This window comes from Typopeltis vanoorti, chromosome 11, assembly GCF_054136105.1.
Source record: "Typopeltis vanoorti isolate ZY-2024b chromosome 11, IOZ_Tvanoo_1.0, whole genome shotgun sequence".
Classification (NCBI taxonomy): Eukaryota; Metazoa; Arthropoda; class Arachnida; order Uropygi; family Thelyphonidae; genus Typopeltis; species Typopeltis vanoorti.
Window position 1 is genome coordinate 86,515,580 of NC_143559.1, and position 27,484 is coordinate 86,543,063.

Here is a 27,484-nt window from a genome sequence, read left to right on the forward strand (position 1 = left end):
AATCACTCAGACGATAAAAATACATTAATTGACAATTCTAAAGGCACTTCCAATCAGAAGAACATCTTGCTCCAAGAAATGTGCACTACTTGCTTCTCATTAAACAATAACATTCTTACTAATATATGAAGATTTAATACATTATACTGTCCTCCAATTATTAACTTCAGAGTTCCTCCTTGGAGAGTAGATAAAGATGCATATAAAAGCTTCTTTGTCAAGATCACAGAACTTAACTCAGTAGTCTATTCATCTTTCTGCTCTCTATCCTTGCTTGCTATCAGGCATGTTAAAAACTTACTATTAATGTGCATGTTTGTACCAAAATTCAACCCTGAAAAAATCTGCCATTTCCTATGACATGCGCTTTAGGAAATGTGTTAGGAAATAACTACTATAAACAAACATAAAACATTCACACACACACACACACATGCAATGTTATTTCTATGTAAATCCCTCAGGATTACAACAGTAAGCAAATTGACGTCTATGTACATTTTAGTCTCCTTTCGTTATGCCAACATGGCAGTTGCAGTAATACTAAGTATACAATTGCATTCGTAAATGCAACAAATATATGTATATATTTTTTGAGTTTCTTATATATAACAAAACTTAAACATCATTAATGAAGTTTACAGTCAGTACAAAAAAAGGAATCTAAGTAAATCAATCATGTAAGATTTTTACACAGCCACTATAAAACTTTACACCTCTATATTTGAACATTTCTGGTTGAATATCATCTATTCCAACTGATTTTCCACAATCAGTTTTGTGATAACTTTTTCTACCTCAAGTAATGACATGTACCACAAATTGCATTCCACTTGAATATTTTTTACTACCATTCTATCACTGTCTCAGCCGCTGTCATTTAACTACCTTTATCTCCAATCTTTTCCTCCATTTCTAAGTTTTTTCAATATCCTTCAGAACGTTTTTCTGCTTTCATGATATTAATCTTCTATATTCTTCAAACCCATGACCTTTTATCTACTTTCTACTTTTATGCATAGCTGAGTGGTCAGCATGTCTGCTCTCTAATCAACATGCTGCAGGTTTGAATCTTACTGTGGGTTATGAGTGTCTGGTGTGAAATCCCTGATCACACTTATTTCAGGCCTGAATTAGTATGAAAAAAGTTCATGTCTAAACTATAAAGTATGTAAAAAATAAAAATGCAAAATTCTCTAGCTAAGCTATGGTACTAATGCAATAAGTTTAAAGCCTTCTGTGGGTAAGTTATGTGTGTGTGTGGGGGGGGGAGAGAATCAACAAAAAAATACCATTGTGTGTATTCTGCCAGTGTAATCATTCTGTGCATATACAGTGACTAAACTTTGCTATAACATGCATATCAGCATTGTTTTGTTTAAGGAAATTAACATCATAGACTAGATAATAACTAAAAATATTTAATTATTACTTCCTATTTAAGTATAAAGAGCTAATAAGCTTCATTTCGGAAAATACCTAAGAATAGTGATCTGAACTTCCCCCACCTTTGCAACGAGTCGTCCAGTATTGTACTACGTACTAGGATCACTTGCATTGGCTAACGCTAGTGTTGCCGATACTTTATAGTTTACTATATTCGGCAAGAAACTCTCCGATTCCAATCTTTGAGTTTCTTATTCAGTTTTAAAACTATGTGGGATTTAATATCCCCTTAATTTAAGTAATTACTTCCTATATTTTGCCGAAGTTAAATCAGCATCTTCAGTGATTAATACACTGGTATTAAACACATGCATGCAGGTGTTGGAACGTCCTTCTTGGCTCTATGGTTCGCCATCTTGTTATAATGTTGTTCTTAAATAAATCAATTAACTGCTGATTGATTACTAATCAAAATGTAGGGAAATTTATATTTATACTGCGCCACCCTATATTTAGATTAGTCTATGTAAAATAGTAGAATCAATTTTCAATTAACTTAGCAGTCTCCTTATTCATACAGGCCAAATTTAATATTTTTCACTTAGGGCTCCGCAAGGTTCGAACTTTTATGAACGGTGCAATGAAAAAGAATCAAGCACACTCAATATTGAAATCAACAAAACAAAAACATTTAATAAAAGGTTATATGACAAATACATAAATTTAACTCTGAAAATAAGATAATACAATTAACTTAGTTCTTCATGTCAATACATTCATATTAAATTAGACTTCAAATCTTCAGATACAAAATTCACAGTTCTCTCAATCAAAAAGATTGTTCACGCTGATCAATACTACAGAATTTCTTGCTAAATAAATTTGCTGGTATCACTCAGTTACGCTCTATATTTAACACGTAGCAAGCACTTATAACATTATTAATCGTGGCAGTTATTGCTTCATGAGGAATTATTTTCAACTTCTAACTTCGGCTAAATTCAGTGAAACACCATAGTAAATGTTAGGATATTCGAGACGGAACTATCACTTAAACCTTCACACTGAAATAAAATAAAATAGGACTGTTCTTACCAGGATTAATCCTTAGCACATCAGATTCGATGTGAGCACATTTTCAACTTATATTCACTTATTACTCCAACGGAACACTATTTAAAAGAATTCTTCAAGGAGATAACTGAATAATTATTTATCGCGCTACACAATTCTTGATGGACTTACAATAGGGCAGAATAATTATTCCATGTTTACTACTGTATAACAAATTGAGCTTTGTACAATCCTTCTTTAAAGTGATATAGGAATACATAGTAATTCTAAAACTTAGTGGATTTATTCTGAATTTTCTATTAATCTTCCGGTCTTTTAGTTATCCTATTATGGCACTAAATTCCTATTACTGCCACCGTTGACTTTACTCTCATGTGTCTATAAGTTTTCTCCTCGTCTCCGTACACTTCTGAATGCTGCTCCCTTGAATTCCCTGCCCTTCAAGTGTTCTTCTTTACTTTTACCTCTTGCTTATATGCCTTCCTTCTTCCTGCCTAAAAACTTGTTCACTCTGTCCAACTCATTAATTTCTCTTCTCCCAATTATCGAAGCTTGCACGTTCTATTTTATTTCTATCTCCATAGCAATGATCAAAACAGAACGTAAACATAAGCATTAGCGTTACATAAGGTTATACCTTTACACTGAGTAATGAAAAATAATAAAAATATTATAGTTACTTAATTTCTCTTTCATTTCATTTACAAATAATAAGAATAAAATATATGTTACAGTTTATATAAGGCACATAAAGGTTACATACATAGAATTCCTCATAATATTATTGAAGGAATAAAGTAATAAGATAAATGTTATTTACTACAGAGTCTTTTTAATAGTATAATATACATTAAAATTACATAATTAAATAATAGCTGATAAAATTCAAGGATAATACATGAATAATAAATCTTAAGCAAGGGACTAACAAATAATATTTAAACAAGTCTTGCTTAGTATATGGTAGATTATGTTAAATGTGAATGAAGAATAAAAACATACAAAACAATTTCATTCACAGTTTAACACAGGCACACTTCAGTAACAAAGATGGAGCAGGAGAGATGATGACTTAAAGTTCTATAATTAAGCCACCTATTGGCTTTGGTTGGGTGCTCTTGGCTGTTGGGCTGATTGCCTGCCAACGAGTGTTTCACATATGAGATGCAGTTTGATACAACCATAATTGTTTAGGTTGGGATAGTTGGTAAGAGCTGCAGCAGATTTGAGGAAAAGCCTCTCGAATTTCAATTTGCTTCAGTGGAGTAAGGTGGCCTTTTTTTTTTTTTTTTTTTTTTTCAACCAGGTATCCAGGGCATGATCTGATATATGGATGTTGAGTGTCCTACCAGCTGCAGGGTACCTGGTACACGCTAGGTAAATCCAGTGGTTGTAGCTGGTCTTGAGAGAGTCGATAAGAGTTTCTAGCTTTTTGTGCACTTTATAAGTAGTCACATGATTGTGCTTTTTTAAGATCTTGGCCACCTTTCCTGAGAAGCCACGAATATAGGGAATGGTGATGGATTTGTTGTAATCTATGTTTGGAAGAGGGGGGGGGGGGTAAGTGGTGCTAAAATTCCTTTCATCTGGTAGGAGGTATAGCCATTGGTCATAAAGGAGTTTTTTATGTGGTGGGTTCTGGGTCAAACTCAATGTTATCTGAGAAAATGTTGTTACTTTCCATTTTAGTTGTGAATTTGACCTAAACACCAAGATAACATGCATAATATCCTTTGAAAGTTACCTCCAAAGTTCACAATATAATACATGAAATAAAAGTAGCAAATCTGGTGATATAAACTGCTAAAATGACAAGCCACGCATGTTTGTGTTCCACAAACAGTACTTCCATTTTAAAACTTCATTCAGTGTAATGCATACTACTGATTAAGAAGTTAGCCCATATCTAAGCAGTTAACTTATGCATAATATATATCTAAGTGAGCAACATACATTTTTAAAACAAAGTGACTGTGCAGTTCATCTCTTGATACCTGACAAATGTGTTCCAACTATAAATGTTGCATTCAACATTTATTATAGTTTCTATGTGATGCTTAAGTGATAAAAAAGTATAACTTTTTATTTAAATATGCATAATTATGTTTTACAATGATTTAGATAAATGACAATTAACTATTAATAATTTTACCAGAATTTATTATTATTTTTTTGGAAAAAGACTGAGTTAAATTTGGCTACATCACAGAATGTAGCCAAATTTAACTTTTTTTATATAACATTTAGATTAATATTACAAAGATAATGTAAATAGGGTGCTTAAGGGTCAAAGCTGTAAAGGAAAAGGAATGTGAAGGACTGACCAGGGCTTCTTCCCTAATGTCCAATCCTCACCTTCTCGTGATGCACCCTGTTGGGTATCTACCAGGATACTGAACGAACAAGGATTGGCTGGCAATTTGGGATTTAACCGACCAAATTGTATTCTTATTGGCTTAAACCAAAATACAAAATGATGGTACAACATGACAAAATTTCATGTCGGCTGGGGCATTGCCCGGTTAAACAAGGCCCCCGTTGTTTTTGCCAGGGAACCCAAAATACAAAATGACGGTACAATATGACAAAATTTCATGCCAGCTGGCGCATCACCCAGTTAACAAGCCCCCCCCCATTATTTTCATCAGGTAACCAGGTCAAACAGCGAAAAGTCAGCTACTGGAACAAATCTGAAAACACACCCTAACTCAACATCACCAGAGTTAAAGATCAGTACTATCAACGTAAGAAGCCTGAATGGCAAAGAAATGGAACTAGCTGAGGAATAGGTGAGATCTTTCTGAGCAATAAATAGAAAATGTTATATTCAAACAATGACAATCAAGGAAAAGAAGGAGTAGTCGTAATATTCAACACTAAATATGAGTCTAATCTTCTTGAATGGCAGGCAGTATCAAGTAGAGTGATGTGGGCAAATATCAGAATGGGGAACTGGACAATGAGACTTATTTGTGCCTATGGTCCCATAGAAGGTTCTACTAAGGTTGAAGTAGAGGAATTTTTTTGAGGCTTTAGAGAAAGCAACTGACCACAATGAAAAAAGAAAAGTTGGTCTTTGTTGGGGATCTAAATAGCAGAGTAGGAAATGATTATCAGACATACAAAAATATTTTGGAAAAATTTGGAGAAAAGAGCAAAGCTAATAATAATGGCAAATACCTGTTGGATTTCTGCTCAGGACATGGACTGGTTATAACTTACATCATGTTCCAACATAAAAATGTGCACATATTCAAATGGAGAGAAGAAACAAGGAATAAGAAAAGTCTCATTGACTATGTTATTGTCGATAGTGATGTTTTCTACAGGTGCAGGACACCACAGTGTACAGAGGATTTGAAATTGGAAGTGATCTCTATTTAGTCTTGAGCAGGATAAAACTGAATTTCATTTTGAAAAGAAGAGTATGTAAGAAAGTTTTAAAGCGAATAAAAGTTGAGCAGCTCTCAGATGTGAACTGTAGACTAAAATACACAAATATTATTCAAGAAAAAGTGAAAGAGTTTGAGAACAGGAACCAAACCTTGGAGATTCAGTGGCAAGCCCTGAAAAAAACATTGATTGATTCAATCAGAGGCAGTGAAGAAAAAGAAGAAAGCATATCAAACGTTCCAGGCAAACAAGTCAGCTTGTGCTCTTAGAGAATACAGAGACAAATGTAAGAAAGCTAAACACTGTGTAAAACTAGCTAAACAAAAGTCATAGGAGGACTATGACTTTTGTTTAGGTAGTTTTAGTCATAGGACAAACAGCGTAAGAACATAGAAAATAAATATCAAGAAGGTGGCAAAATATTCTGGAGGTTGTTGAAGAAGCTTAGAAATGGAGGAGAGTGCTGTAAAAGGAGTTAGAGATGATAAAGGTGACTTGAAAACGGGAGAAAAAGATATCCTTGAAGTATGGAGTAATTACTTCGAAAAATTGCTAAATGAAACAAGCAGTGATAGCACAGTGGTAAAAAAACACTCAACAGGTATACAGTCAAGAATACATATCCATACCTGAAGTACAAAAAGCCATCAAAGGCTTGAAATGTGGAAAGGCAGCAGGAGTAGATGATATTCAACCAGAGATGCTGAAGTAAGGTGGTATAAAAGTCTTACAGTGTCTGCACTGCATAGTTCAAAAGGCATGAACAGAGGGACGATTAACTGATGATTGGAGTAGAGCTCTCATAGTACCCATATATAAAAAGGGAAATAAAACTGCATGTGAGAATTACAGAGGTATTTCCCTACTGATTGTTCCTGGTAAGATTTATGCAAGTATACTTGAGAAATGGTTGAGAAGAATTGTGGAAGAAAAGCTTGGTGAAGAACAAGCTGGATTCAGGCCAAATAGAGGCTGTCAGGATCAGATATTCACTTTACGACAAATAGTTGAGAAATCATGGTAATATAACAAAGATCTGTATTTAATTTTTTCGCTCTGGAAAAGGCATATGACAAGGTGCCAAGAGAGAAGCTATTCAAAACGCTACAGTTATATGGTATCAATGTGGCATTACATCAAGCAATACTTAGTCTTTATTTGAGTTGTAAGTCAGCAGTTAGAATTGAAGTACAAGAAGGTGGTTTAATGTTATATCTGGTGTCAGACAAGGATGTACATTATCCCCTCTGTTATTCATTATCTATATTGATCACATTATGAAGTAAAGTGGTATTAAACCTCATATCAAAATTAGAGATGTTAATGTCAGCTCTTTGCTTTATGCGAATGATGTTATACTTCTAAATAAATCCGTTACAAGTTTGCAAGATTCTCTGAATAAAGTGAATAACCGTTGTAATAGATATGGTATGAAGGTCAGCAATAAAAAGACAAAGAAAATAGGCAGAATCGTTGAAAATGTCAACTGCATTGTGAACGGAGAACCTGTGGAACAAGTAAAACATTTCAGCTACTTAGGTACGATTTTTAGTGAAGATGGTAAATTAAATATGGAAATAGACAACAGAATCAACAAAACTGGTATGGTATGGTAGGAAGTTAACTGAATAAATTCATATGGAATAGGAGAGAAATTAATCAGAACACTAAATTAGCCGTATACAAGACAGTGTTCAAACTAGTTTTAACTTATGGATCCGAGAGCTGGGTGAGAAGTAAAATACTTGACCAAAGACTAGAGACCGCAGATATGAGAGTCCTGAGAAAGATTAGAGGCATGAACAGATGGCATCAATGGCAATATCATATTAAAAACGAGGATATTAGGAAAGAACTTGACATTGTCAGCATCCAGGAATGCATTAGCAGAGCTAATCTCAGGTGGTATGGTCACTTAAACAGAATGGGAGAGGAAAGATTAGCCAAACAAGTGTTCTCTGCAAGGGTGGTAGGAAAACGACCCAGAAGAAGACCAAGATATAGGTGGATTGATACAGTACAAAGTGCCCTAGAAGATAGAAATATAAGATCACAAGTAACAGACTGATTTGGAGGAAAATTATAGACAGGAAGTTAGTAATGATGTAAATTTTTCATGTAGTACTATCATATCTTGTACCCTTGAGGGTACATGGCAGGAATTTGATGATGATGAGATAATGGAAATAATCATAAGTTGGGAAAATATTGCAAATGTTATTCAAGACAGATGAAAGTTATTGGCATGATTGCTTTCAGCATACATTTTTAAACATAATGAGCATTCATAAATTAATTTGTAAAAGATAAAACTTTTGAGAAGGATAAAATTTAACTGCATAACATATGCTGGTAAGATCTTGAAAAATGTTTTTAATCTCGTTCTTTAACCTAGCAACTTTGCTAAAATTAACATCCAAGTTAACTTGGAAAACAATTTGATGCTACTATTTTTATGTCTAAAGAGTTTGTCAATATTGTACATGTTCTGATGCTGTTATGTTTTGTGGTAGGAAAAATGTCTAAAGAAGTCCTGCTAGCTCTGGCTCAGACTAATTCCGGACCACCTGAAAAACATCTACAAGGTTTTCATTCCATGAGAATTTTCAAGCTCAGATTTTTCTAAACAAGGGACTGTGTCATTCTTATAACTACACCAACAAAAAAAACAACTTTGGAATAAAAAATATGCTATGTATTGGTATGTTTAACTGTAATCAAGATTATTTGCATCAAACTCACTTGCGAACAACTAGCAATAGTACTTCGTGGAAGACCAATTGAGGGTGCCCAAGCAACATCTCTAACCCAGTCAGAATGAGCTTCAAGCTTATTTTCTTCTATCCATTGCTCTTCTTCTTCCCTAGTAAAAAAAAAAAAAAAAAAAAAAAAAAAGTAAAAAAAAAAAATATATATATATATAATACAATTTTAAAAATACTCATGAAGATTCATGATAATCAATGCAAAAAATAAACTTCTAATACAATTGACAATCCCTATATATTCCCAACGGACTTTCTTTTCCCCCACATTAATTGTTTACACACACACACTTTTAAAATAGTACACTGTACAAACATCAGTAATGAAAATTGATGAAATTTTGAAAATTCATCTGGGAAGAACTATTTAACTGATCAGAAATCATGAAATGAAATTAATGAAATCATATAAAATTCACAACCAAACATTATGCACTTTAGTACGTGGTTAGTTTGTGAAAAATCGGCTCGTTTGTTTATCAAAATTCATCTGTTCACGCCCTTAATCTTTCACAGGACTCTCATATCTGTGGTCGCTGGTCCTTGATCAAATGCTTGATTTCTAACCCAACTCTTAGATCCATAACTTAAAACTGGTTTGAACGCTGTCTTGTATACTACCAGTTTAGTGTTTGCTAATTTCTCTCTTATTCCATATAAATTTATTCAACTGGCTCCCTATCACACCAACTTTGCTTATTTTGTTGTATACCTCCATATTTACTTTGTCATCTTCAATAAAAATCATGCTTAAATAGCTAAAATATTTTATTTTTACTTGTTGTATAGGTTCTTCACTGGGGAACGCAGCTGCAGTTTTCTATGCTCCTGCTAGTTTCATATTTTGGGTCTTTTCATTGCTTATTTTCATGCCAAATTTGTTGCAGCTTTACTTAATTTCGTTAGAGATTCCTGGAGACCTTTAGTATCATCTGTGTAAAGCAAAGAGCTCCATTTGATAGGTATGAATTCTAAATATCAGGTTTATTACCACTTTCTTTCAGTGCAATCCACAGAGATAATAAGAGTGGATGTAGTGTGCACCCATGTCTTATTCTGGATTTTACACCAAACCAACTGATATCTCCTTCGAATCTAATTGCTGACTTACAATCAAATATAGACAATATACTGTTTTGTATAATGTTCCATTTATTTCATATAATTGTAATGTTTTGAAAAGTTTTCTTCTGGACACTTTTCAGAAGAAAACTTGTGATATGCTTTTCAAGATATACAAAACTTATAGATTCTTGTTATATTCTCACAATTTCTAAACTATTTGTTGTAAAGTATCTTATCTCGACAACCTCTATTTGACCTGAACTCAAGCTTGTTCTCTAAATTTCTCAACAATTTTTTCTCACCCTCTTTAAGTATGCTTACATAAATTTTACTGATGCCCTTAAGAGAGAAATTCCTCTTTATAATTCTCACATGCAGTTTTTTTCCTATTTAGATGGAATTCAACTTTCTGAATTATGCCATGTAGTCAATGCAGAACTGTTATACCTCTATATTTGAGTATTTCTGGTTGAATATCATGTATCCCAGCTGCCTTTCCACGTGTTTCATTTAACAAATGAAACAAATGTTCATTCTTTCAACGTAATTACTTGAGATATCTAGAATATCCTTATCTTCAGTTTTCATGTTACCATTATCATCGCCGATTCCTTTTACAGTATTCTTTACTCCATTTCTAAGCTTTTTAAATAGCCTCCAGAACATTTTCCCACCTTCTTGATATATATATCTTTTGTTTTCTTGCTGAAGTCTTCCCATGACTCTAAAAGAATAGAGAGAAAAATATAAGAGAGCTTAGTTCTCTCATATCTCTTTAGGGCATTAACCATCAGATAATTTAGCTAAGCTTAGTGTTTCAATAATTTTTTTTGAAACGTGAATAGTTTACTTTGTTATCTAGCATACACAAAACAGGAAAAGTGATGCTAGTGAATCTGTTTCAAACAAAAGCCAAGCTAGTGCATCTAAAGCTGACTGTATGGCTTTTCAACATTTAATATTTTCCATTTTGATGTTTTTTTTTTTATAAATTATGTTTCTTATACAATGAATAGTTGTGTTTATAAGTAATTGCTTTTTTTTTTTTGATTTTCTGCAGGTTTTCAAAAAATATAATCATTTCAGATTCCTCATATGTACCCTCACTTGGTATACAAGACACTATGGCAATACTACATCATGACCTCACATTAAATATCTGTCAACAAGTTTTTCCTCTAAATTAGTCTATCAGGACTCCATCATCGCCAGATCTTATATTCTCATTCTTCTAAGGTGACATTATCTGCATCAATCAATCATATATATATATATATATATATATATAGAAAATATTTTGCTCTCTCATTCTGTTTTAAGTGACTATAACACCTGAGATTAGTTCTGCTCACACATACCTGAATGCTAAGAACAATTAATTAAAGACTAGAGAAAAATGAATCTCTAGTCTTTAAATAATTGTTTTAGTTCTAACTCACCTCTCAGATCTGCAAATTTAATAAAACACTTCTACATCCAGGGGTTCAAAGGGATGAATGTGCAATACATATAAAATCCTTTCAGGTAGGATCATCTAACCTCTCTGCCTCCTGATACAATCCTCACCTCCACATAGTAAACCCTGAGCAACCAAGCAGAAGATTGGGTACTAACTCAAGTGAAAATCTTGGATTTAGAAGGCCCTAAGATGATAACTCCACCACCAACTAGACTGCAAGTGACCAGTAACCAACCCAATGAATCTTTTCCTACTCCACAGTCTTAGGAAACAACTGGACTGTCACTCTGTAAATGACTCAGACTGGTTAATGGATATGAACAAAAAAAAAAAAAAAAAAAAAATCTGGAATGTTAATACTTGGAATGTCAGGAGTATTCATCACAAATACCAAAATCTAGAAGAAACTCTGGGGAAAATGAAACAACGAGGGAAAAAAAAAAAGGTTTCATATTAACATCCAAGGAATTAGAAATAAATCACATTCATTAACTACAGTCCAAAATGATCATTTGACTGTGGCAGGAGTGACAGTAAGTAGTAATACTAATTACCACTTACTCTATTGCGCTTTTTAAAGTACAGTAAAAGAAGTATCAGCTAGCAAACACTGTTTAATGTATGTTGACACTAAATGACACCTTCTAAAATTTTAATATTCAAATATTCTGAATAAATTAATTATTACAAATAAATTTTAGATGGTACATGACTTTCATTATCCAGTGTGAGACCACCACCTTAATGGAGAGCAGAAGAGGCTTCAAGGATTATCAAACTACAGGTACAAAGTGACACCTGCATTGTTACCCATATTACTATCTACACATAGAAGGCTGTAGAGTTCTTATAAGTGGATCTATCATGAAGTGCTTTATATTGATATTATTTCAACTGCACTATTTGAAATAGCATAATCAAAACTAAGCATTCTCAAAAAGTTAATAACATTTATTGAAGCAAACTTATTTATGTAACTTACTTATGGTCTCTATGTTAAAAGAATTAGCCAATTATACAGTCTATCTAATTAGTGTCAGTAATATAGAACATTGTATAAATATTTTTTAAATGGCATGCATGCTGTAATTTGTGGAAAAATCAAATTCTCATAAGTAGCATAACGTTGTGCTATTCTAGTATGATATAAAAATAAACACAAATGCAGAAATTGAGTTATCCATCACTGCTGATGCTCTAGCAGTAGTGTAACACTGTACAGGAATACCTTATTAATTGGTTCCAAGAAGCGCCCGCGCTATGCAAAACCACGTTGTTCGAGGTCTATTTATAAAGGCTTTCAATTAATTTGTTTATTACAAAAATTTAGGATAATAAAAATGTTTAAAAATGAAAAAAAAAAAATGTTATTAACTAAATAACAAATAAAATCCTTTTAAACTGATATAAAAGTTATAGAAAACGAAACAAATATTGCTTCAATTTTAGCATACAGTAATTTACTTTTTATTAAAGTAGTCTTTTAGTGTTCGTTGAAACCATCCTTGTCTTCTTTGTCTTTTCAAGTACTAGATCTCTGTAGCATTTGATGGCATTATTGAGACTTTGTCTCACTTTGATGCTTCTTTCCAAATTCGGGTCGGCATTTATGAGAAAGTCAGAAGCTTCGTCGATTTTTCTCACAAAAGTTGAAAGGTCAGCAAAGGAAAATTCTTCAACTATGACATTAGTGGGATCATCTTCATAGGTTCGTTGTTGTTCTAATTCCAAAAGGGTTTCATCATCCAGATCATTTGAATGAGAATCAATACATTCGTTCACAATGTTACAATCTAAACTTGTAAAACCAAGATCTTTGCCCATCTGCACAATTTCTGATGAGATTTCCTCTTTCTGTGTTGCAAAGGTAACAAAGTCCTTTGAACAATGCGGCAAGATATTATGCCATATGGCTCTCATGTTGCTTTGAGTCACCTCTTGCCAAGATTCATAAATATTTTGAATGGCATCTTTTATGTCAAATTTCTTTCAAAATTCACTCCAAATCCAAGAATCTTCTTCTACTGCAGTTTTAATAGCTTGAGCAAAAGTTTGTCTTAAATAGTAAGCCTTGAAAGTGGAGATAACGCCATGATCCATCGGCTGCAGAACTGATGTTGTGTTTGGAGGGAAAAAACGAATCTTGACATTTTCATCTAAGTCAGCCAATAGAGTTGGATGGCCTGCATTGTCTAATAAAAGCAAAATTTTGAAAGGAATATCATTCTTTTTACAATAGCTTTTAACTTCAGGGCAAAAACAAGTTTTAAACCAGTCTTCGAAAATTGAATGAGTCACCTACGCTTTTTTATTTGAATGCCAATGAACAGGTAAATTGTTCTTTGTAAAGCCTTTAAGAGCTCTTGGGTTTTCCGCTCTGTACACTAACAGTGGCTTCAATTTTAAATCACCTGATGCATTACCTCCTAGTAAAAGTGTCAATCGGTCTTTTGACACTTTATACCCAGCTTGTGTTTTTTTCCTTCTCTGCTAGAAATGTGCCCGATGGCATTCTTTTCCAGAACAAACCAATCTCGTCAGCATTAGAAATTTGATCATCTGTGTGGCCTTCCTTCTCAATAAGCTCATTCAATTCATTGGGAAATAATTCTGTAGTTTTAGTGTCAGCACTTGCGCTTTCACCTTGGATTCTTACGTTATGGAGTCCGATGCTTTTTGAAATTGTAGAACCACCCACGACTTGCTATAAAAGTTCACTGGTTGTACCTCCTTCATTTTCACTTTCATTTTCTTTTATTTTGTCATATAGACTTGTTGCTTTGGTCTGGATTATCATTTGACCCAAAGGAATCTTTTTCTGATTACAATCTTCAATCCAGATCATTAGAAGGTGTTCCATATTTTCCAATGTAGAAGATCGATTTCTCATGATCATTTTTGACATATAAGAAGCGGTGCTCATTCCATGTTGTTTAATCTTTTCTTTGCCCTGAATAATTGTTCGTACAGATGATTCATTCATTGAATTCTCACGTGCTATTTTAGTAAACGAAGTGCCATTCTCGTGACATTTTATAATTTCAAGTTTCTACTCTAATGTCAACTTTGCGTTTTTTTGTTACTCCAACAGTGTCTTTGTTTTGTCTCTTTTCACTCATACTTAAATAATAAAAAATATTAAATACTAATATTAAAGTAAATAATAAAATGCCGCAGGGAAAGAACGTGTCTACGTGAGAGCCAATCGAATAACTACAGCATAAACGTGGCTCTCGACTGTCACTTGCAGCACCGGGTTGCCAGTCAGTGTTGACAATGTTAGTGTAATAATAAAAACCGCGTTAGACCAAAACCCACGTTGTTCAAAACTGCGCTATACAAGGTATTCCTGTATTTCCAAACATGTTACAAAAAAAAAAAAAAAAAAAAAAAAAAATTCCACTGATTTTCAACATTTTATTTATTTATTATTATTCAATAGAATCCACAAATAATAATAATACTCACGAATATTTCCAAATTTTAACTAAGTTGTCACATCCTCCAGTAGCAAACCTTTTGACTATTTGTGGCCTCTGTGATCCAGGCTGCTCAAGGGCAGCACCTGGAACTATAGCTGGTGCCCAACTTACTGCATTACATCCTATCTAAAGCAACAAAATGTACACAAAAAAAAACCTTATGACAAAAATCCATATTATAAAGCATACAGCCTAAAATAAAAAGTTAATTTCAGGAGTTTTGTTTATTTAATTAAAGAAACATTTTATTTAGCTGGATAAAAATTCTATTTAAGTAAACAAGCTAAATATAAACTGAGGTTTCAGTAACTACCAGTTCTCATATTACACAGCCTATTTTATATATTATATTTTTATCCACCTTATACAGCTTCTAGAGATGGTCTCTCATTCTCCCTGTCTCCAGATATTCAATGAAAAATGTCATCCATGTTAATTTGGTAATTACCCCTTACCAACTTATATGGTTTCAGTCATGTCTCCCCTTTTCCTTCTATTCACTAGGATAAAAGGAAAAGGGGAGATTTTGTAATTTGCATTCTTGCAATCTGTCCTCATATTCCACATACCAGAAATCAACTTAGTCAACCGTCACTGTACCCTCTCCAACATCTCATCATCCTTTTGAAAACCAGGAGGTCAAATCTGTGCACAGCAATCCACATGCGGCCTGATCAAAGCCTTGTACAATGGGATCAAAACATTCTTACTTCTAATTTTGGGAATGGGAATGATGCAGAGAACTTGGTGTTCTCTGCATCATTCCCATAATTGGCTGTGTTGTCATGAAAACCAGGAGACCAAATCTGTGCACAGCAATCAACATGTGGCCTGATCAAAGCCTTGTACAATGGAATCAATCTTACTTCTACACGTTAGTGTTTTCTGCATCATTCCCATAATTGGCTGTGTTGTCTCCACAGTTTTAGCAAAATGTACATGAAATTTTAAGTCCCTATCCATCATCATTACCATACTCTTCATCTCCTCCACCTCCTCTAAAATATTCCTACCAATCCAATCCAAATTTGAAAAATCCATTTTTCAAATTTCCAAAATTATGGAAAGAGATACAAATTTTGATAATCTTTACTCCTATGATGCTTTGTGAAAAATCAGATCTACCATGGCGTGAACACCTATTCTTAAAACGTTTGCCAGAGAAGTGGTGGAAATCAGATCCATCCTGTATGAGAAACTGTTCCTAGAACTTTTGCTTCTAAAGTGGCAGTTTTAGAAACTGTAAATGGCTGAGGAATTTTTTTTAATTTAAACTAAACTTTATGCAGAAAAATACAATACTGTATTAAAAGAAATCAGCTAGACTTAATTACAACAAACTATTTCATATGAAATAGAAGAATCTGATATGAAACATAAAAATAAACTTTTAATTTTAACAAAATTTTCATAAACCGTTTATGAAAAATTTTCTGGTTTAACAATTATATACAAGAATTTCTAGTTTTTTTTCATCCCTCTAGTTGTAGATCACAATTGTGATCTACTTGTGCCATCTATCTCTGCACTCAACACATGGAAAAATGCAGAGAAATTCATAGTCACCCTCAGCATTTCAAAAGCATTTGATCGGGTTTGGCACAGGGATCTACTTAGCAAACTGCTATTCTAGTCTACCTTCCACCCTCTGCAACTGGATCACCAGCTTTCTTGCTGGCTGCTCACTATGAGGCACAGTGGATACTTTCTCTCCTCGAATTTTCCTACCAATAAAGGAATACCTTAGGATTCTATACTTTCACCAACTCTTCCTCCCGTAAATAAATGACCTGTTCTCACAAACTTCAGCTCCTATTCATAGCTTCACTGATGACAGTACTTGCCAACCCTCCTTTTCATTTGACAAACCTTGCAGTTCCCAATTGTTAGAATCCTATTAATTGTGACCTATGTCCTGATGGCTGCTTTCCTAGTTATATTTCAATGGGGTAAGAGACAAATGGATAGACTTCAATGCTGCCAAAACTCAGTCCTGTCTAGTCTCTTGCAAGAGAGATCTCATGTTCCTTCCCCTAACTTTCGATAATACCCAAACATTATCAAGATTATCCTACTTAGGCTGACCTACACTTCCTGATACAAACACATCTCATCCATAGCTTCTGAACCTGTCAAAGAACTTCTTTTCCACTAAAGACTCTACATCACACTCTGCGGCTGTTAACTCTGCAAATTCCAAATGCATCCGACCATGGTTGACTGATTGATTTATGGCTTATTGACACATGGACAGCAAAGGTCACAGCAGTAAAGAAGGTAATAAATAGTAATAAAGTGATAAATTATTAAATAATATGTATTGTACAAAAAGCAAATTTAAAAATTTATATTTTTATAATATTTATAAATTTTTAAAATTATAATTTTATAAATTTTATAATAATTTCACATTTATAATTTTATAAATTAAGCAATTCATTATCTACACAAAAATATAATTCATAATCAAATGTGTTTAAATAAATAAATTGTTTATAAAAAGTTAAACATATGCAAATTGTCTATAGTTTGATAATAACCGCCTGAGATAGCTCGGCTAGATTTAATAAAAATTTCATTCCTCTCTCGTGTGAAGTGCAGGCACTCCATCAGAATATGACAAATGGTGAAATGTGTTACTTTTTTTTTTGTTTACACATAGGTGGGTTATCATTCCTCAGTAAATAAGAATGTGTAAGATGACCTATGTGGAGTCTAGCAAGAACAACTTCCTCTCTTCTGGTACTATGTTGACTAGGCTGCTAATGCTTAATTTTAGGTTTTTTCGAGTATTACTTGTTTGTCAGTGCTTCCTTCCATGAGGACTGCTTTTGGATAATTAGCTTTGATCATATAAACTGTCTGAAGTCAGTATATGGAAAAAGTATGAGGTGATCTAGCAGATGCATCTGCAATCTCATTTTCTTTTGGCTGGGAATCCAGCACAACCGAACATCAAAATTAAAGTTCTTTATTTTGTATCACAGTTGTAAAAACCTCACAAAGCACTGGATGTGGATTATACAGGAGATGAGATGGCCTGTAAAGAATTCAATGAGACTGTATAAATTACACATTTTCAGTAATGTTTCTTTTATATGTGCAAGCTGAATGGCATGCAATTCTGCTCTATAATTACTGCAATTAAGTGGGAATCTAGCTAGATATAGTAATGTCAGGAAACACAGTAGCACAAGCAACAGAGATCTCAGATCCCAAACCATCAGTATAGATGGGCAAGTAATCAGAAGAAGTATGAGACTTCTATAGTTGACAAAGTGAGAGGTTACAGTATGGAGTGCAAACTAGCCATGAAGGAATGCTATTATGTTTGGTGCAAGTAATGTTGCCAATATTCATGCTGATAGCTTCCATAATCTCTTTAACAAAGGGACATCTAGTAGCCTGATGTGTATGATATTGAGCTTCCCAATGCAGAGAAAAGATACTAGTTCAAGTAGGATGCTCTGAAAGAGACTATTATTAGAGCATAGTTAAGAGACAATTATTTTTGTCTAAGCAATAGAGAACATTCATTTGCTTCAACTTAAGGCCCTGAATGGGCAATGAATGAAAAGCACCAATATCTATTCATATACACTGATGATGGATAGGTCCAACCATTGGAGAGTACTCTCCCTTGCAGAATTGTAAACCTGGGACCTGCAATCAAGCTTTGACTGTACCAGAGCACAATAAAGACAAAACAACAATCTGCACCCCAGTCAGTAGAGGATAGAGTGCAAAGGAGATTCAATGCTCTCTCTTACACTTTTCTCTTAGTTGACAAATGTGTGCAAGGAATGTAAGTTTTCTGTCAAGGATGAGTCTCAAGAACTTGGTTTCTGTTGCTACTAGAATAACAGTTTGTCTCATTCTTAATTCAGGATTTGGGTTGAGAGTGAGTTTTTGACAAAAGTGTATACAGTATTTTTCTACTGAAAACCTGAATCCATTACTAAGATTCCAGGAAGAGACAAGATTAATTGCTTTTTGAAGTTTTACTTCAACAAGCAATTATCTTTCAATTACCTCATATTGCAGAAGTGACAGTAAACTGTGAAGTCAGCAACATAAAGAGCATTGCTTACTTTGGGAGGAAGCAGTTCAGTGACTGAATTAACTGATAGCAAAGAATGTCACACTTAAGACACCCTTGAGGAACACCTTCTTGATGATATAGCTGAGATAAAATGCTTCCTACTTGGACTTGGAAGACTTGGCCAGACAGTAAACAGAAAGATGTCCTCTCAGACCAAGATTTAAGAGGTCTTTTATATGCATTAACCTCAGGTTGTGTCATAAGCTTTTTCAATGTCAAAGAACACTGAAACCAGATGTTCTCGTTTCAGGAAAGCATCTATTATACATATTTCTAAATGGAAGTAAATGGTCCAAAGTTAATCAATGTCTATAAAAGCCATACTGTGTGATGGAAAGAAGTTTCTTTCTGAATGCCAAAGAAGCCTTGCATTTACCATTTTTTCAATATCTTAAAAAGGCAGCTGGTCAGAGCAATAGGGTCGATAATTGTTTGCTTGTGCTGGATCCTTTTTAAGTTTTGGGATGGCAATGACAATTGACATGCCAAGGTCCAGAAGCTCTTTCTCTGTAAGTATTCTGTTTAGTAAGAAGAGATTCAAGGAAGATGTTTTATCATCTCATAACAGATGTAATCAGGACCTACTGCACTGGCATGACATAGATGAAGAGCTATTTTTAGTTACTCAACAAAAGACTGATTGTGTGGCTCTAGTGCACTGTAAGAAAATTTTAGCTGCTGCTTCACTGGTTGCTCTTTCAATATTAACCCTCTCATGCATAAGGGCCTCATATGAGGATGTAAAAATAATCATAATTAAAATTCTGAATATTTTTACGAATTGTTTATGTTAAAATGTTTATTAGTTTTAGTTTCATAACACACATTGTCGGCACTTGCGATGTGCCTGTTATTAAAATTGTTTTGTCGAAAATGATATGTAAAGAAGTTAAAAAATTGATGTACTTACCAGATTTGATATTTGTGTTACTTACAAGAATTTTATTGTAATTTAAAATGATAAAAGTTGTGTTTTATGAAGACATTCTCTCTTATCACTAACGGAGACAACGTGTCAGCCATTATTTATACCTAACTTCTTGTTTACCAGTTTCATGGAGTGCACATGCTCGCCGAGAAGTTTGATGTGTGATTGACAGCTAACAAGTTCAGTATCGAAGCAACGGGAGAGTAAACAAGATAGCATTCGGAAGGAATTCAGAACACAGGATGGCAGATATTTAGGTTCGGAAGAACTTAAGTTTTTATGCGACAGTTGGAGGAAAATTAATAGTATATTCCGAAAAAGGAATCGTGGAACTATTAAGTTTTAATGTGGAATAAGTATGTGGATAAATAATAAAAATTATTGCTATATATGTTTTAAACGGAATATTGGAGGAAACACTAATTGAAAGATTTATAGCAGATTCTGAAAAGGGAATCGTAGAACTGTAAGTTCTTTTTAATTGGAAGAGTTAAGACTGTCAATAAGCATTTAGTGAATAAAAGAAGAATTTGCTATTTACGTTCTAAAGAAATTTCGAGAAAACTCTGATTAAGAAGTTTCATCTGTATTAAGGACGCCGGATCTGATTATTATTTCTACTGAAGAAAAGAGACAGAATTACGTTTCGGAAGAATTAATGTGTGCTACATGAGTTGTGAGAAAGGATCCTGTAAAAATGAAGAATAGAGTCATATATCTTCTGAAAAGGGCCTTGAGAAAGAAACTGGCTATGAGCATTTTTTGATTGTGCAAACAAAGTGTTTAGTCTAGTCTTAAGTTTGTTTTTAAAAGGCCTTGGATCCAATTAATGTGTAATTAGTTATGTAATATTTGTTTGAAGTGTATATATATTGTTTTTGTTATTAAATGTGTTTATTTTGTATTTTGGTCTTGAGTCAGTGATTATTTGGATTCTGAAAGTGTTAAGGTCATTGCACCAATTGGAGTGAACCCTTGTGCATATAATAACATATAGGTACACTCGGAATTAAAAAAATAATTGTTAGAAACAGAGATCATCTCTATGGTAGGATAAATATTAAGATAATAAGTATGAATATCCTGGAATATAAAAATTCCCACAAATTATTAACAATGGCGCAGTCAATGGCAGGATTGATTATGACTTAACCTTATTTTTAGAATCCAGAAAGTAAATCTTGACTCAAGTAAAATTACTACAGAAGATAGCAATATTAGTAGTGAAGTTTCTTTAGTTAAAGATGAGGAATTTTTTAGGTTAATTAATCCAACTTTAGTAATACCTTCTTTCTCAGGTGATAGTAGTGAAAGTGTAGAAACATTTTTCAGATATGCAGAAAAAATTTGAGATTTAGGAAAATGGTCAGATTTTCATTTGTTGATTATACTTCATAATAAATTGTTGGGCAAAGCCAAAACATTCTTAAACACATCTCCTTTACTGAGAGACACTGACAGTTATGCATCATTTAAAGGTCTGCTAATATCAGAATTTTCAAGTGCAAGAGAATTAGGGCCTAACATTTGGAAAATTCATCAGTGCATTCAAGGTAATAGGGAGTCTGTTTCAGAATACTATCATAGACTTTGGAGCATTGCTCATGAATTTAATGTTTCATCTGAAGAGAAATCCTCTTGGGAATGGTTGCTGTTTAATCAATTTAGACATGGCCTTAGAGATAATTTGAAAGAAACAGCATACAAGAAAAAGGTTAAAAATCTTGACCAGTGTTTTGAAATTGTCAAGGAAAGGGAAGAGATATATTTCATTCCTCAAACAATAAACAGGTGAACTCTTTTCAGCATAATCAAACTCATTCTCCTAGCATTGTGGCTGCAGATAAAGTGAGAGAAGGAAAGTTTCCTAAATTAAAAGGTGCTAAGAAAATGAAACAGTCTAAGGAAATTTCTGTAAATCTAACAGAAAATGTTCCAGAATCTCGTTCCAAAGTACAATTACATGATTTGGGAAAATTAGAGGAACTGAAAACATTTCATAGTGAAGAAATAGAAAGACAACAGAGACCAGTAGTACAAGAACAGGAACTTCTGTTTAAGATGATATCGAATTTAATAATATTCAATAATCTTACAGATAATCAATCTTTCTCTTGTAAATCTAATGGTATTGACAGGAATAAAACATCTCATAGGGGATATATTCCAAAATGCTTTAGATGTAGTAAACCAGGTCATTTTGCTAAAGACTGTTATGTTAGAGATAAATCTTGTTTTCAACATAAGAAATCAGAGAATAAAGAAAAATCTGGAAATAGTTATTATTCCAATATCATACTGGGAAGGACAGAAATGTCAAATTACTCATTAGACATGGGTAAAGCTAAAGACAGCTTCAACCCTAAAAGAGAGAGAGTTTGATGTATCATTAGCTACTTAAGCTAATGGAGGTAATCCTTTGACAGTTTTACAAGGATTTATTGAAGATGTGCCTTGTTAAATCTTACTTGACACAGGTGCACATATTTCACTCATTTCTTATAATTTGTTTAACAAAATTAAATCTCTAATTCCAAATGACATTTCAGTTTTAAGTTATCCAATTAAATTAAAGGGAATATTTGAATCAGAAATTTCAGCAGAATAGCAAATCAATGTTTTTATTTCAATTCCTTGTTTTCCATTGAAAGTTTGTCATTCATTAATGTCATTCATGGATTTGAGGATTCTGGAAGTTCTTCCAGAATCCTCAAATCCAAATGTACAAGTAATATTTGGAATTGATTTTCTGAAACTTCATGGTTTTGCATGTAATTTTGTTAAAAATACAGTGTTGTAAAATTAATCATAATTAAAATTCTGAATATTTTTTTACGAACTGTTTATGTTAAAATGTTTATTAGTTTTTGTTTCATAACACACATTGTCGGCACTTGCGATGTGCCCGTTAATGAAACTGTTTTGTCAAAAATGATATGTAAAGAAGTTAAAAAATTGATGTACTTACCAGATTTGATATTTGTGTTACTTACAAGAATTTTATTATAATTTAAAATTATCAAAAGTTGCGTTTTATGAAGACATTCTCTCTTGTCGCTAAAGGAGACAACGTGTCAGTTATTATTTATACCTAACTTCTTGTTTACCAGTTTCATGGAGTGCGCATGCTTGCCAAGAAGTTTGATGTGTGATTGACAGCTGACAAGGAAAGCGTTCGGAAGGAATTTAGAATACAGGCCGGACAGATATTTAGATTCAGAGGAAGTCGAATTTTTTTTTTTTTGTGACAGTCGGAGGAAAATTAATAGTATATTCTGAAAAAGGAATCATGGAACTATTAAGTTTTAATGTGAAATAAGTATTGATAAATAAAAGGGAAATATTGCTATAAATCATTTTAAAAGGAATATTAGAGGAAATGCTAATTGGAAGATTTATAGTAGATTCCAAAAAGTGAATCGTAGAACTGTAAGTTTTAATTGGGAGAGTTAAGACTGTCAATAAGCATTTAGTGAATAAAAGAAGAATTTGCTATTTACATTCTAAAGGAATGTTCGAAAAAACTCTGATTAGGAAGTTTCATCTGTATTAAGGACGCCGAATCTAACTATTATTTCTACTGAAGAAAAGAGATAGAATTAAGTTCGGAAGAATTAATGTGTGCTACATAAGTGATGATAAAGAATCCTGTGAAAATGAAGAATAAAGTCATATATCTTCAGAAAAGGGCCTTGACAGAGAAAGAAACTGGCTATGAGCATTTTGTGATTGTGCAAACAAAGTGTTTAGTCTAGTCAAGTGTAAGTTTCTTTTTTAAAGGCCTTGGATCCAATTAATTTTGTAATTAGTTATGTAATATTTGTTTGAAGTGTATATATATTGTTTTTGTTATATTAAATGTGTTTATTTTGTATTTTGGTCTTGAGTCAGTGATTATTTGGATTCTGAAAGTGTTAAGGTCATTGCACCAATTGGAGTGAACCGTTGTGTATATAATAATATATAGGTACACTTGGAAATAAATTAAAAATAATTGTTAGAAACAGAGATCATCTCTATGGTAGGATTAATATTAAGATATAATATCAATGAATATCATATATATAAAAAATAAAACCAATTATTAACAGTGTCCTTGTGTGGACTAGAATATTTTTTGGACAGGACATCAGGTGACAAAGGAAAATTAGAGCAGTCTCCTGAAGTTTTTAAAGACATTAATGATAATGATCAAGTGCTTAATATTGAGACTCTAAAGAATAAGGAACCTAGTTCACAGATTTGGGAAAAGGATAAGATTGTCCAAGCTCAGAAAGATGATTCTGTACTCAAAACTATCTAAGAAGCAGTATTGAAGGGTGAAACTCAACTGGATACATTTTTAAACCTGGAAAACTTGTATTTAGATAAAGATGGGCTACTCTTATCTAGACAAATGGAAGATTGAAAGTGAAAATATTGGCACTAACTGAAATGATTTCTTGGATTATGTACACTTTCCATGATTCAGATTTGGCAGGACACCAAGGATTTTCTAGAACTTGGAAAAGAATAAAGGATCATTACATCTGGAAAGGTATGAAGAGTGACATACTCACATATGTCAAATCATGGCATAAATGCCAAATAAGATCTCCTTTCAGAGGAAAAGCTCCATTACAACCATTTCCAATTCCAACTGGAGCTTTTCAGGCTGTTGCTATTGCTGTAGTAGGTCCACTACCAATTACTAAAAAAAGGCAATAGATATATTCTAGTAGTCATAGACATGCTAACTAGATTTCCTGAAGCAGTGTCAATGAAGGATCAAACTGCAAAGACGATTGCAAGAAAGTGTTTGAATATGATTATTTGTAGATATGGAACTCCTCAGACCTTACTTTCAGATCAAGGAGCAAATTTCACATTTGAACGGTTATTACAGTTATGTAAATTACTCAACGTTAGGAAGATTTTTACTACACCTTACCACCCACAGTGTAATGGTATGTGTGAAAGGCTGAATAAGAATATAAAGCAAATACTTTCCAATCTGGCAAACACTAAAATGAATGATTGGGACACATATCTTTCTCAAGCATTATTTGCATGCAGATCTGCATTTCATTCTGCTATCAAAGAAAAACCATCTTTTGCTTTATATGGCTTTGATCCAATCTTTCCTAATGAACTTGTTTCAGTCATTCCTAATACAGGATACAATAACATAAATGAGTATTTGGAAACAGTAGTAGATAAATTTTCCACTACTACTCACAGATTAGTAGGTGAAATAAGTAGATTAAGTTCTCAGAAAACTAGGCAGTATATAAATCGTTTTAGAAAGTATAAGTCATTTGCACCAGGAGATTTAGTATTGTTAGATGATAAATCTAGTATAAAAAGAATTGGGAAATTAGGAAGGAAAGCTTTAGGTCCATATAGAATTTTAGACAAATTTTCTCCTGTGAATTTTAGGATTCAAGATGTCAAAAATCCTAGTAAAATTTTAAGTGTATACTCTCTGATAGGTTAAAAAGGTACTTTTTAGGGAGCAGAAATTTAGTTACATTAAGAGACAATGTGAATAAAATATTGAAAGATGAGCATAGTTTTCCTAGTACTAATTGTGCATCTCATTTTCACAATCAAATAGTAAGAAAGGGAATAGTTTTAAAGCTCATAATTCAAATACACAGCAAAGGAGAAAATTTAATTTGGGTAAAACAAAGCCTAATGCAGGAAATTTTAGAAATCCCAGGGTACATAATTCAGATAATGTACAATGTAAGAGTGATGATGATCAAACCGACTCTAACATTGATGAAATAGTAGCAGAATATCATAGGTTAGTTAATATGGAGTTAAATAAATCAGAGGAATGTGAAAATACCTCTAATTTAGTTAATAAGGATAAAGAATCTCAACCTGTAGAATTTGATTCTGATAGTGATGATTCTGTAGATTTAGCACATATTCAAATGGTTTAAATGAAATATTTGAGGAATACAGAAATGAGATTTGTAAGTATAGTAAATTGAAAGAAGAAAATTCCGAATTATCTCGAGCATCAGATGATTCTGAAACTAGTGATTCTGAGAGTGTAAATAATGATGAGCAAGAATCACGTTATTTTTTAAGATCTAGGAATAAGCATTGAAAGTTTTGTTTAGATATTGGTTAAATATTTAAAAATTTTCTTTTACAAAAAAATTTTTTCAGAGAAAGATGAAACGGATGTAAAAATAATCATAATTAAAATTCTGAATATTTTTTACGAATTGTTTATGTTAAAATGTTTATTAGTTTTTGTTTCATAACACACATTGTCGGCACTTGCGATGTGCCCGTTATTGAAATTGTTTTGTCAAAAATGATATGTAAAGAAGTTAAAAAATTGATGTACTTACCAGATTTGATATTTGTGTTACAAGAATTTTATTGTAATTTAAAATGATCAAAAGTTGTGTTTTATGAAGACATTCTCTCTTGTCACTAACGGAGACAATGTGTCAGCCATTATTTATACCTAACTTCTTGTTTACCAGTTTCATGGAGTGCACATGCTCGCCGAGAAGTTTGATGTGTGATTGACAGCTGACAAGGAAAGCGTTCGGTATCTGAGTAATGGCTGTAAACAAGAGAGCGTTTGGAAGGAATTTAGAATACAGGCCGGACAGATATTTAGATTCAGAGGAAGTTGAATTTTTTTTTATGTGACAGTCGGAGGAAAATTAATAGTATATTCCGAAAAAGGAATTGTGGAACTATTAAGTTTTAATGTGGAATAAGTATTGATAAATAAAAGGGAAATAATTCCAGAGTTACAGGAATACCAATCTCTCTCTGCAGTGCATGGTGGTATCAAGGAGGAAGTGAAAAGCTGCTGTTTTGTTGATTTGAATTTGGTGATTTTATGAGTCTTCTGGGAAAGGTTAGTATGGTTTTATATATTGTTATGCCTTGTAGATGAAGTGTGAATATTTAATTTGTTCATGTTTATTACCATATTCATAAAACGAACTTGAAAACAACCTGTCCTCAGCATAAGAAGATTTTAGGATAGGTGCAATGGTGGCAAGTTTCCTGTTTGCATCCCGATATATTTTGTTCTGTTTTTATCTTTTGGATTTCTTTTTCATCTTTCCATTTCTGGCATGCATGCTAGTAGGATGGATGATCTCCCTGACAGTTGACACAATTAGCTTTCTTTGCAGAGTGATATTAATTATCATGCACTTACTACCACACCAGGCTGTTTGGGGCATGCCTGTATTTCTGACATTTAAAGCATCTCAGTAGATTAGGGATGTGCAGACTAACAGGATAATTAAGATAGTCTGCTTTTACAGATGTTAGAGGTACAGGTGTATCAAAAGTAAGGATGCTGTTCCAGGTCAAAACAAACTGATGATCTCTACTTGTTACGATTTGCCTCATACCAGTAACTTCCCGATCTTTAAGCTCTGAACATGTTGTCTCATCTGAACATCAGATGAGACAACATGTTCAGAGAAGAAGATCCCATTCTGATATCACTACTCTAGAAGAGTTTAGTGATTTATGAGGTTATTGTAAATGGTAATTCCATCAATTGATGTTTCCACAAGGATATCATCATGTCATAGTTTTTCAAATGTTCTCAAAGATCCTGCCAGTCCTATATCCCTTTGAATAAAGAAAGGTAACATTTTCCCTATCGACTTTTCACCTGTTGCATCGAGAATAAGAAAAAAACAGGTACATTCATATTGTCACGTCTTTTGTTTTTTTACTTCTGTAATCAACTGATGTATCTACGATATCAGTACTTGGTTGGGGCCTTGTGATGGCCCTGAAAATCTGAGGTTGAAAAATTCAAACACGAAAGATTTTTTGCTCAGTGCCAGA

The 27,484-nt window shown here is 33.1% G+C and overlaps 1 protein-coding gene across 1 annotated transcript in view; it reads right to left on the reverse strand.

Moving 5' to 3' along the window:
• The window catches only part of Sec13 (nuclear pore and COPII coat complex component secretory 13), an 88,830-nt gene that overhangs the window by 19,566 nt on the left and 41,780 nt on the right, over positions 1-27,484 (reverse strand). Inside the window, exons 6-7 of the mRNA XM_090400200.1 lie at positions 14,611-14,750; positions 8,596-8,716 (exon numbers count right to left, since the gene is read on the reverse strand). Coding sequence (XP_090256326.1) covers positions 8,596-8,716; positions 14,611-14,750 — 261 coding nt within the window. The remainder of the gene's footprint in view (positions 1-8,595; positions 8,717-14,610; positions 14,751-27,484) is intronic.